The sequence below is a fragment of the Aquarana catesbeiana genome, linkage group LG05 (genome assembly GCF_042186555.1).
Source record: "Aquarana catesbeiana isolate 2022-GZ linkage group LG05, ASM4218655v1, whole genome shotgun sequence".
NCBI lineage: Eukaryota > Metazoa > Chordata > Amphibia > Anura > Ranidae > Aquarana > Aquarana catesbeiana.
This window is the reverse complement of record NC_133328.1, coordinates 219,978,212-219,991,539: the sequence shown is the minus strand read 5'-3', so window position 1 is coordinate 219,991,539 and position 13,328 is coordinate 219,978,212. Positions and strand designations below refer to the sequence as shown.

The following is a 13,328-nucleotide window of genomic DNA, read 5'->3' as shown; positions in this document are numbered from 1 at the left end:
TAGAGTCCTGATTATCAGTGCAGCTCCAACAGTGCCCATCAGTGCCACCTATTAGTGCCCATCAGTGCAGCCTCATCAGCACACATCAGTAAAGGAGAAAAATTACTTAGTTGAAACATCTTATAACAGAAACTAAGAAAAACTTTTTTATTTTCAAAGTTTTCTGTGTTTTTTCATTTGTTTAGAAAAAAAAAAAACAAAAAAACTCAGGGTTGTTTAAATACCATAAATCTATTTGTGTTAAAAAAAAATTGATAAAACTTTCATATAAGTACAGTGTTGCATGAGCGAGCAATTCAAAGTCATTCAAAGTGTGACAGCGCTGAAAGCTAAAAATTGGCCTGGGCAGGAAGGGGGTAAATGTGCCTAATAGGCAAGTGGTTAAAGTAATTTTTTTAAGGAAAATGAGCAGAAGAAAAAAAGCCCAGTCAACATAAAATAAATCCAACAAACCCCAACAAACTTTTTTTTTTTTTTTGGTGCAAGGTTTTTAAAAATTTTTTTTTGCTATGGCCAGGACAGCAGATAAAAGTGACAACTAACCTCTAATCAGCTACAAAATAAAATTAAAGACTACAAAGATCCAGTATTAATTAAAAAGGCAGCAAATGGGCTGATTGCTTGAAGATTTGAAATCTAAATTTAGGCACAGTTTTCTAACTGTAGTTTGTTAGCTTTTCCTATGTTTTCCCTAAAACGTCTTCCAATTCACTGACATTATGACTGTTCTGTGCACTCCTCCCATTTTATAGTGAAAGGGCTAAAGCCAAAAGTCCTCCTAATAGCCCTTCAAATCCTGCTGGCTATAGGTCAAAGGCAATGCACTGCATTATGGTTCAAAAAAGTCTTATGCCGCATACACACGGTCGGACTTTCTAGAAAGCTAGGTCCGACGTACTTGCCGCCAGACTTCCGGCGGACTACCGCCGGACTTTCTGAACGGCCGGACTTGCCTACACACGGCCGGACTTTCCGGAATCCGGTCTTCCCGACGGACTTCCGCCGGACTTTCAGAATGAACGGACTTTCCCACACACGGACAAGTCCGTTCATTTTGAACGTGACTTGGGTACGACGGGGACTAGAAAAGGAATTCAATCTCGCCGCTTTTTTTGGCGAGATTGAAACCTTGCGAGCCCCGTCGCAGGCCCTTAGGTCTGGTATGGAACTTTAAGGGGAACCCCCTACGCCGAAAAACCGGCGTGGGGGTCCCCCCAAAATCCATACCAGACCCCGATCCGAGCACGCAGCCCGGCCGGTCAGGAAAGGGGGTGGGGACGAACGAGCGCCCCCCCCTCCTGAACCGTACCAGGCCGAATGCCCTCAACATGGGGGGGTGCTTTGGGGGAGGGGGCGCCTTGCGGTGCCCCCCCACCACAAAGCACCTTGTCCCCATGTTGATGAGGACAAGGGCCTCTTCCCGACAACCCTGGCCGTTGGTTGTCGGGGTCTGCGGGCGGGGGCTTATCGGAATCCGGGAGCCCCCTATAATAAGAGGGCCCCCAGATCCCGGCCCCCCCACCCTATGTGAATGAGTATGGGGTACATGGTACCCCTACCCATTCACCTAGGTAAAAAGTGTCAATAATAAAACACAACACAGGTTTTTAAAATAATTTATTAAACAGCTCCGGGGGGGGTCTTCTTCCGTCTTCGGGGGTCCCTCTGGTTCATCTTCTCCCGGCGTCCGGTTGGTTCTTCTCCGCTCTCCGGCCTCTTCTCCCGGTGTCCCAGGTCTTCGGCCGGCCCCTCCGCTGTCTTCAGGTAGCTCTATTGCCAGCGGAGGTCCGGACTTCTTGGCTTCTTGGCTTCTTGTGTTCTCTTCTCTTCCCCCAGATGTTGACACGACGCTCTCTCCGGCTGGACTGGTCTCTGAGGGCTGCGTTGTGACTTATATAAGCGGAGACCCCGCCCCCATATGATGTCACAGTCCCTGGGCATGCTGGGACTGTGACATTTTAGGGGGCGTGGTCGACCACGCCCCCTAAAACGTCACAGTCCCAGCATGCCCAGGGACTGTGACATCATATGGGGGCGGGGTCTCCGCTTATATAAGTCACAACGCAGCCCTCAGAGACCAGTCCAGCCGGAGAGAGCGTCGTGTCAACATCTGGGGGAAGAGAAGAGAACACAAGAAGCCAAGAAGCCAAGAAGTCCGGACCTCCGCTGGCAATAGAGCTACCTGAAGACAGCGGAGGGGCCGGCCGAAGACCTGGGACACCGGGAGAAGAGGCCGGAGAGCGGAGAAGAATCAACCGGACGCCGGGAGAAGATGAACCAGAGGGACCCCCGAAGACGGAAGAAGACCCCCCCCGGAGCTGTTTAATAAATTATTTTAAAAACCTGTGTTGTGTTTTATTATTGACACTTTTTACCTAGGTGAATGGGTAGGGGTACCATGTACCCCATACTCATTCACATAGGGTGGGGGGGCCGGGATCTGGGGGCCCTCTTATTATAGGGGGCTCCCGGATTCCGATAAGCCCCCCGCACGCAAACCCCGACAACCAACGGCCAGGGTTGTCGGGAAGAGGCCCTTGTCCTCATCAACATGGGGACAAGGTGCTTTGTGGTGGGGGGGCACCGCAAGGCGCCCCCTCCCCCAAAGCACCCCCCCATGTTGAGGGCATGCGGCCTGGTACGGTTCAGGAGGGGGGGGGCGCTCGTTCGTCCCCACCCCCCTTCCTGACCGGCCGGGCTGCGTGCTCGGATCGGGGTCTGGTATAGATTTTGGGGGGACCCCCACGCCGGTTTTTCGGCGTAGGGGGGTTCCCCTTAAAGTTCCATACCAGACCTAAGGGCCTGGGATGCCCCCCGCGCTCGCCGCAATGGGAAAATTAGTTTTTCCTATTGCAGCGAGCGCGAGATGCAGTAACCTGCTCCTCCGTCGTATCTGGTCCTTCGGACTAGCATACAGACGAACGGGCTTTCCGTCAGGAACTGAGTCCGGCGGAGGTACGACGTAAAGATTTGAAGCAGGCTTCAAATCTAAAGTACGTCGGATTTCCGCCCGAAACGGTCCGTCGGAAGTCCGATGGAGACCACACACGGTCGGATTGTCCGCCGGACTTGGTCCGGCGGCGTCCGTCGGACTTTTGCAGGTGAAAAGTCTGACCGTGTGTACGCGGCATAACATGTGAATTCTCACATAAATTTAATAGAAATGACAATCTTCAACCTGCAGGATTTACCTTAAACCCATGGTAGTGGCAAATCATGCTAGGGATGAGATATAGGTGTTTATAAAGGAGAACCACAGCAGTGGTATTAGTGGATTAGGACAATTTCTATGGAAGAAAAACATTCTTTCATATCTAAATTGTTTTTGCCTAGGAGTTTTTGCACATTTAAGAAACCAATTTTGGAAGAATGAAGACTCCCTCTACCAGGATTCCAATACTTCTCTCACAGCTACTATCTCAAAATAGGCCATCAAAATGGTACCCAAAATGGTACTACTGCTTACCAAACTACTGGTCTCCACTACACTGTATCCATGTTCTTTTGGGTTCATGCTTAAGAAGGTTAGGAAGAACATTGTGAATCAACATGGAATGCTTAGTCCAGTACACGTCTGAGTTCAACTTTAGTGTTCTGGAAGCAAAGTTTGTGTGAGCAGGAGAACAATGACTATCTGCAATCTGCATTTGCAAATCACAGACCCTGGATGTTTCATTAAAGCTCCTTTCCACTTTTTACACTTTTTACAGTTTTTTCCTTTTCTCCTGTTGCAAAAAGCTTATTTTGTTTATAGGGCTGAGAAGTTAAAGGTGAAAATTTGTTTCAGAATAGTAGCTTATCCCCCCTCATCTGCTTCTGTTGGGGGTTTCAGTGGGAACCAGTATGCCTACTATGCTGTCTCATTGTTAACAAGTAGGCACTGAGAATCATCTGAAACAAAGAAAAAACTTGGCCAGAAACAATTAGAGCTTATTTTCACATGCATTGCCTTCTGAAGAGTGACATATCGCCTCCTCATCCTCTGTTTTAACCCCTGAAGTCTGCACCACTGCAGTACTGCCTGCTGAATGTGATGGGGAGGAGGGGGGGGGGTTATCATGCCACAATGCAAAGCATCATGGCCACACCCCATCTGCTGCCTTTGCAGCTTAAGTGGGAGTGGTTGGGGGTTAAAACATGGCTTAACCACCTATATTTACCTCCCCCCAATGTCAAACATAAACTTAGATTCCTTGCTTGAGATGAAACTTTAAGTCTGAGTCACAGCTTTCTCTAGGGGCTCATCTACAAATCTCTATATGGTCAAGATTGGGCGGATACTCAGCACGAGGTTATCAGAATTATGAGAAAGTGTATGTAATCATTGACTATGCTATAAGGACCACAAATGTAGACAATACACTTATTAAGTCTTCACAATTGTATTGTAATCATAGACATGCTTACAAAATATATATTGCTTACACATCTCACCTCCAGTCATCCTTGGACAGGTTATAGAGAATATTCATTTCTTCGTCATCCTGCAGTAAGCGATATGCTGCACTTACATGATGATTTTCAAGTACAGATCGATCATTATACAAAATGGCAGAATCTGATCTGAAAAAAAAAAAAAAAAAGAGGCACAATAAATAGACTGGATAGAAGGTGATTTGCCAGTGGTTTACACTTCTATCTCTAAACAGATTGACACAAACGTACTTTAAATTTCACAGATACATTTTTTAGTGAATATGAAGGTTTTCCTTATTTATTTTGTAAAGCAAAGAAATATGAAACTCGAACAAGTTGACATTTTCTATGATTTTCCCCTTAAAATAGTTTTTTAACTGCTTGCCAACTGCCTCACGTAGGAGTATGGCAGCAGAGCAGCTCTCCTGCATTGGATTGTGTACCTAGTAGTTGATCCAGCACCTCCGGGTAGGGGGCGCCATGGCTATACTTAGACTCTGCATGATTCTGTTCACAACAGTGTATATCCAATAAACACTTTTGAAAACGGTATTAGGCTATGGGAGCAAACTTTTTCTCTGCATGTGGATGAGACAGAGGGGCTGAACCTTTAAAGGAGCAAAGAGAGGAGAGGTAAACACAGGCGTGGTAGCATCCACTGTGAATGCGGAATACCCCTTTGAGGGGTGAATGCAACACTTTAAGGGGAGCACTATAAGAAGCACCAGCACAAGTTTAAAGTAAAAAAAATCCACGACTGAAGAGCACTTTGTCACTTTACAAAAGACTTTGCTGTGGATTTAAAAGAACTGTGCATTAGAATTTTTTCATTAATTCATTGGAGCACTAGTCACTTTATATAAGATTGCACACTTATTGTCACCATATTCTTAGAGATGTACAGTATATATCTTATGAATTACTAGCTAAGACATACTAGCCATATTTAAAGCATCAGTCACTTTATTTTAGTTTTATTAAGGAAGGTCCATATTAACCTTTACTAAGCATACCACAATTGGATTTTGAGTCAATGATATGATTGTGAATATTAGAGCACTTAGACTTCTATCTTAAGTATTAATTTACTCCTAAGAACAGCGCCACACCTACTTTTTTTAAATCATTATTCACCATACACTCCACTCGGGTAGCTGTATTTGTAGGGGCAGCAGTTCCATTTACTACCTACAGCCATTTGTGTGGGACCACTTAAAAACTCTGTTCATTTTACATGATAGACCAACACAAAGTGGCACATAATTGTGAAAAGGAATGAAAATGATAAATGGTTTTCAAAAGTTTTTACAAATAAATATCTGAAAAAGTGTGGTGTGCATTTGTATTCAGTTTCCTTTACTCTGATACCCCTAACTAAAATCTAGTGGAACCAATTGCCTTCAAAAGTCACCTAATAGTAAACAGAGTCCACCTGTGTATGATTTAATCTCAGTATAAATACAGCTGTTCTGTGAAGCCCTCAGAGGTTTGTTAGAGAAGCTTAGTGAACAAACAGCATCATGAAGGCCAAGGAACAAACCAGAGAGGTCAGTGATAAGGTTATTGAGAAGTTTAAAGCTGGGTTAAGTTATAAAAAAAATATCACAAGCTTTGAACATCTCACGGAGCACTGTTCAATCCATCATATGAAAATGGAAAGCGTATGGCACAACTGTGAAGATACCAAAACATGGCCGTCCGCCTAAACTGACAGGCCAGGCAAGGATAATTAATTATTAATCAGAGAAGCAGCCAAGAGGCCCATGGTAACTCTGGAGGAGCTGCAGAGACTCACAGCTCAGCTGGGAGAATCTGCCCACAGGAAACTATTAGTGGTGCACTCCACAAATCTGGCCTTTATGGAAGACTGGCAAGAAGAAAGCCAATATTGAAAGAAAGCCATAAGAAGTCCCGTTTTCAGTTTGCGAGAAGCCATGTGGGGGACACAGCAAACATGTGGAAGAAGGTGCTCTGGTCAGATGAGACCAAAACTGAACTAATGGCCTAAAAGCAAAATGCTATGTGTGGCAAAAAACCACATCACCTTGAACACACCACCGTAAAACATGGCGATGGCAGCATCATGTTGTGGGGATGCTTTTCTTCAGTAGGGACAGGGAAGCTGGACAGAGTTGATGGGAAGATGGATGGAGCCAAATACAAGGCAAATCTTAGAAGAAAACCTGTTGGAGTCTGCAAAAGATATGAGACCGGGGCGGAGGTTCACCTTTCAGCAGGACAAGCACCCTAAACATACAGCCAGAGCTACAATGGAATGGTTTACAAAGCATATTTATAAAGGAAATGGTTCCGGATGGCTGGCCGAATGGGACTTTAAATTTGCAAAGACACTAATAAATTGTTTAAAAAAATATAGATTTATTAAACAAAAAAGACAGAAAGACTATGCTAAAAAATAATCCTCACATGATAATTGATAAAACAAACACTGACGATAGCACAATTACACATAAAATTATATCTTGCAAATTAAATATGATGGTGTCCAACATCCGGGATAAGTCCTAGCAGTACCCAACGTGTCTCAGGTTCAAAATCCTTTCATCAGGGGTAATTATATAGGATTTATATTCTGATAAACAGAAAAGGTACAATATAGTTTATGATGCAAGACCACAATTTAAACAGGCATGATGAGCATAGTGCAGCTAAATTTTACAGAGGCAGGGGAAGGGCAAGGGTAGAGAGGAAGGAGAGGGGCGGGAGGTGGGCCCAGAGGGAAAAGAGAAGACAACGTACCTAAACTAGGTGAATGGCACCGTAATCAAAACAAAAAATAGTAATATTGCAGCAAGAGTAAAAAATGGCGTTGTCAGTGGATGGTGTGTATGGAAGTTTTAATTCAACCTGCATACCTGGAGTATTTTTGGCCCAGTGGGGGAAGATCAAACAATCTGGTCCTTCCGATGGAAGTTTATATAGGTATAGACACAAAGCTTTATGAAAAAATGGGAAAAGTGTTTGACAGACAGAGCAGGGACAAAAACGTTAGTACTTAGTCATTACCATTACAAAGCATATTCATGTGTTTGAATGCCTCAGTCAAAGTCCAGGCCTAAATCCAATTCAGAATATGTGGCAAGACTTGAAGATTTCTGTTTACAGACGCTTTACACCCAATCTGACAGAGCTTGAGCTATTTTGCAAAGAAGTGTGGGCAAAAATGTCACTCTCTAGATGTGCGAAGCTGGTAGAGACATCCCGAAAAAAACTGGGTGGTTCTACAAAGTGTTGACTCAGGGGGGCTGACTACAAATGCACGCCACACGTTTCAGATATTGTCATGGTTATGCAGTAATCTTTCTCTGTCAGCTTACCTGCTCCTCATGTTTTCAGACTAAGAGGCCAGCCACTCACACCTGGCTGGTTTTATAACCTCTCCTCTAAGCATGGCCCCACCCCAGGCCCTATCAGGGAACCCTATATTAACCTGTGCACTGCAAGCCAGCAGGGGTGATCAACCATTGTGTATCCTTTGTGTGTTTGGCTTCCTGTTCCTGCTTGCTGTATTCTCTACGTTTATTTCTGTTACCAACCTTGGCGTGTTCTCAACTATTCCTGTCTGCTCGTGACCCTGACCTTTGGCGTGTCCCCGACTATCCCTGTTTGCCTGTGACCCTGAACTGTTGGTGTGAACTCTGTTGTCCTTGTCTGCTTGTGGCCCCGACCTTGGCTTATTCCCTTACTATCCTTATCCTCCTGTTGCCTACTGTGGGCGTGAGCTGGGGGACCCTGGGGGTCGCGACCTGGAGCCAGTTGCAGCCCAGTCCATCCTCACCACTAGAGGCTCTGGTGAACACCTGCCGGCTCTTAGACTCCGCGCCCTAGGGAATCTTGCACTCTAACCCCGGTGGGATCTGTCTTGGTGTTCCAGCAGCCCTGTCTTCCTTACCACCTTGACTCCCATTCGCAGCAGTCAGCCGTAGGGTCCACTACCTTGCGGTGCACTCTTGATCCCAACGTGTGCATCTGTCACCTAGCCTCAAGGTGACCTGACAGATATTTATTTGTAAAAAAATATTTAAAAACATTTATCATTTTCCTTCCACTTCAAAATTATGTGCCACTTTGTGTTGGTCTATTACATAAAATTTACGTTTTTGGTTGTAACATGACAAAATGTGGAAGATTTCAAGGGGTACTGTATGTAAACCAGGCAGTATTCTGTTATTACAAGTAAATATACTAATGCGCAAACCAAATAAGTAATAGATATAAATAAAGCTAGCCAGAGTAGCTGCCAACATGAAAAGGGGTTCAGCGGAGCTGTGTATAAAAACCTACATCGTTCACCTGACTCCATACCCTTGATGAAGTCACGTGATCGGTGACGCAACACATCAGCAGGAGGCAGGTGACGTCACTTACGGTCGCAGCCGAGACCGGAAGTACTATATGTGAAGCCATTTGTCCTGATTTTAAACAGTTTTTTTTAATAAACAATTTATTGGACTACTACACCATGGAGATTCCTTTATGTTGCATGTGAACAGTATATGGAGGGAAGTGAGGACCTGTCTAAAGATATCGTTGGTATCCGTGGAAATCTTTTCCTGTCAGATTGAAGGTCCCAGGAGTAGGAATTCAGTGTTTGGATCCTGGAGACAGATATTACATACAAGCCCAACTAGACCTGTAGGTGTCATTACCTGAGGTGAGAGGCTGGGGCAAACCACTGGCGCACTACGGATGGTAGAAGTTGTAAATGATCTGGATATATTGGATTCTATTCTCCTTCACACAAACACATTTATTTATTAACTTTTTTCTGATTGAAGCACCTTTTGTATATTGTATTGTCACTTTAACCACTTCAGCCCCGGAAGATTTGGCTGCTTAATGACCAGGCCATTTTTTGGTACATTATACCAAACAAAATTGACATCCTTTTTTTCCCCTCAAAAAGAGCTTTCTTTTGGTGGTATTTGATCATTTGTACGGTTTTTATTTTTTGCGCTATAAACAAAAAAAGCCCAATTTTGAAAAAAAAACAATATTTTGTACTTTTTGCTATAATAAATATCCCCCTTTTTTTCTTAACCACTTCCGGAGCGCCCACTGTCATTATACGTCGGTACTTTGAAGGAGGATATTGTTGTTCAGGCAGCAGCTAGCGGCCATAACCCCGGTATCCTCTTCTTCAGTGAGCAGTCCGGTTTAAGATAAAAGTGGTCTCTGCGGTGGATTCGCCGCGTGATCACTTTTATCAGCAGCTCACCGGAGCCGTCGGCAGCGGTGATCAAATCCTTCCCGTGGCCTGACATGGAGACGAGTCATTGCAGGGCGGAAGCTACGTCAAAACGTCAGTTTTGCCCATACCTCTTAAAGGGCCATTTTTTTAAATGACCTTTTTTTTTTTATTATTGCATTTTAGTGTAAATATGAGATCTGAGGTCTTTTTGACCCCAGATCTCATATTTAAGAGGTCCTGTCATGCTTTTTTTCTATTACAAGGGATGTTTACATCCCTTGTAATAGGAATAAAAGTGATAATTTTTTTTTTAAAACAGTGTAAAAATAAAATGTAAAATCAATAAGAATAAAAAAAAAAAAAAACAGTTAAACCCTGTAACGTGATACAGTAAAATCAATAAAGAAATAATAGTAAACTAATAAAAAAAATAATTGTGCCCCGTCCTGACGAGCTCGCATGCAGAAGCGAACGCATACTTGAGTAGCGCCTGCATATGAAAACGATGTTCATACCACACATGTGAGGTATTGCTGCAATCAGTAGAGCGAGAGCAGTAATTCTAGCCCTATACTTCCTCTGTAACTTAAAACATGCCATCTGTAGAATTTTTTTAAACTTTGCCTATGGAGATTTTTAAGGGTAAAAGTTTGTTGCCATTCCACGAGCGGGTGCAATTTTGAAGCGTGACATGTTGGGTATCAATTTACTCAGCAAAACGTTATCTTTCACAATATAAAAAAAAAAATGGGCTAACTTTACTGGTGTCTTATTTTTTAATTCAAACAGAGTGTATTTTTTCCAAAAAAAAGTGCGCTTGTAAGACCTCTGCGCAAATACGGTGTGACAGAAAATATTGCAACAACTGCCATTTTATTCTCTAGGGTGTTAGAAAAAAAATGTATAATGTTTGGGAGTTCTAAGTAATTTTCTAGCAAAAAAAACTTGTTTTTAACTTGTAAACAACAAATCTCAGAAAGAGGCTCTATGCTTAAATGGTTAAAAAAGCAAATTTTTTCCTCAGTTTAGGCCAATATGTATTCTTCTACATATTTTTGGTAATAAAAATCGCAATGAGCGTATATTGATTGGTTTGCGCAAAAGTTATAGCATCTACAAAATAGGGGAATGATTTATGGCATTTTTATTTATTTATTTAGTTTTACTAGTAATGGCGGTGATCAGCAATTTTTATCGGGACTGCAACATTATGGCAGACAGATTGGACACTTTTGACACATTTTTGGGACCATTGCATTTATAAAGCGATCAGTGCTATAAAAATGCACTGATTACTGTATAAATGTCACTGGCAGGGAAGGGGTTAACACTAGGGGGCGATCAAGAGGATAACTGTGTTCCCTAGGGAGTGGTTCTAACTGTCGGGGGAGGGGACTGACTGGGTGAGGAGAGCGATTCGTTGTTTATACTTAGTATGAACAATAGATCTCTCTTCTCACCCCTGACAGCACAGAGATCTGTTTGTTTACATTCACAGATCTCTGTTCTGTCTCTGTGTGGAGTGATCACGGGTGCCCAGCGGTCATCGCCACCGCCGGGCACACGCAACGGCTCCGGCGCCGCGGTGCACACGCGCCCCCTAGTGGTCAAAAGACGAAACCGACGTACATTATTATAGAGTCACAAATGGCTGATTGCAAGAGATCTGCACTTTAGAGACACCCACCACTATTGTGTTACCACATTCAATTCAGAATATTTTTTATAATTTTTTGTTACAGTTAAGGATCAGCGCAACACCACACTTCTATTTATTTATCTCAGCGAGGGGCAGGCTGTACCCTATCCGGTGTTAGCTGCTTTTCCATACCGCAGCAATATTTTTTACTCTCTATTACCTATCTCCATGTCCCCATTAGTACGATAGCGCAGGAATATCTTTTATTTTTTCTGAAACCGACGTACAGTTACGTCATTTCGCCCAGGGGAGCCAACCTGCCCCAGTACAACTGCGGGGGCTGGTCGGAAAGGGGTTAAACACTGTAGCACCTTATGGTGTGTAAAGATTACGTTATTGGACATTTGTTGCACTGTCACTTTTGCATTTTATATTTTGCACTTTATGATCAATTGAAAAATATTTAGATGTCATTGCTCACTGAGTGAGTACTCCGTTATGTCAGCAGGGATGTGGTGGATTTTGCTTCCCTGAAAAGCAGGGAATAAAATTCAGCACATCCTTTGGTAAAAACAGCACAGTACACTAAAACACTGGTTAGGCACACATTTACTCTTAGATTGCCCTAGGTGTTTAACCCCTTCCCAGCCAGTGTCATTAGTACAGTGACAGTGCACATTTTTAGTACTGATCACTATATTGGTGTCCCTGGTTCCCACAAAGTTTCAAAAGTGTCAGATTGGCCATATATATTGGAAATATCACAGTCCCACTATTAGAAGCTGATCTCCGCCATTACTAGTATGTATATATATAAGGGATGTTTACATTCCTTGTAATAATAATAAAAGTGATCAAAAAATGTATTTTTTGGAAAAAAGCGTCAAACTAAAATGAATAAAGTAAAATAAACAATAAAAAAAAAATAAATGTTTTTTTCCCCGTGTGCTCGCATGCAGAAGCGAACGCATACGTAAGTCCCGCCCACATATGAAAATGGTGTTCAAACCACACATGTGAGGTATCGCTGCGATCGGTAGAGCAAGAGAAATAATTTTGGCCCTAGACCTCCTCTGTAACTCACAACGTGTTACCAGTAAAAATTTTTAAAGTGTCTCCTATGGGGATTTTTAAGTAGCGAAGTTTGGCGCCATTCCACGAGCGTGTGCAATTTTGAAGGGTGATATGTTAGGTATCTATTTACTCGGCATAACTTCATCTTTCACATTATGCAAAAACATTGGGCTAACTTTACTGTTTTGTTTTTTTTTAAAGCACAAAACTGTTTTTTTTTTTTTTTTTTAAAAGCGTTCGAAAAATTGCTGCGCAAATACCGTGCGAGATAAAAAGTTGCAATGATCGCCATTGTATTCTCTAGGGTCTTTGCTAAAAAAACATATATAATGTTTTGGGGTTCTGAGTAATTTTCTATCAAATAAATGATGATTTTTACATGTAGGAGAGAAATGTCAGAATTGGCCTGGGTGCTCCAGAACGCCTGAAGGTGCTCCATGTATGTTGGGCCTCTGTATGTGGCCACGCTGTGTAAAAGTCTCACACATGTGGTATCGCCATACTCAGGAGTAATAGCAGAATGTGTTTTGGGGTGTAATTTGTGGTATGCATATGTTGTGTGTGAGAAATAACCTGCTAATATGACAATTTTGTGAAAAAAAAAAAGAAAAAAAAAATCTTGATTTTGCAAAGAATTGTGCGAAAAAATGACAACTTCAAAAAACTCATCATGCATCTTTCTAAATACCTTGGAATAGCTTCTTTCCAAAAAGGGGTCATTTGGGGGGTATTTGTACTTTTCTGGCATGTTAGGGTCTCAAGAAATGAGATAGGCTGTCAGTACTTGATCAGTTTTCAGAGATTGGCACCATAGCTTGTGGACTCTATAGCTTTCACAAAGACTAAATAATATACACTGATTTGGGTTATTTTTACCAAAGATATGTAGCGGTATAAGTTTTGGCCAAAATATATGAAGAAAAAATTACTAATTTGCAAAATTTTATAACAGAAACGAAGAAAAATGCATTTTTTTACAGAATTTTC

The 13,328-nt window shown here is 42.6% G+C and overlaps 1 protein-coding gene across 1 annotated transcript in view; it reads right to left on the bottom strand.

Moving 5' to 3' along the window:
* PDE1C (phosphodiesterase 1C) overlaps positions 1-13,328 on the bottom strand; it is a 1,091,434-nt gene that overhangs the window by 100,075 nt on the left and 978,031 nt on the right. Inside the window, 1 exon segment of the mRNA XM_073630562.1 lies at positions 4,435-4,563. Within this exon segment, the coding sequence (XP_073486663.1) occupies positions 4,435-4,563 (129 nt within the window).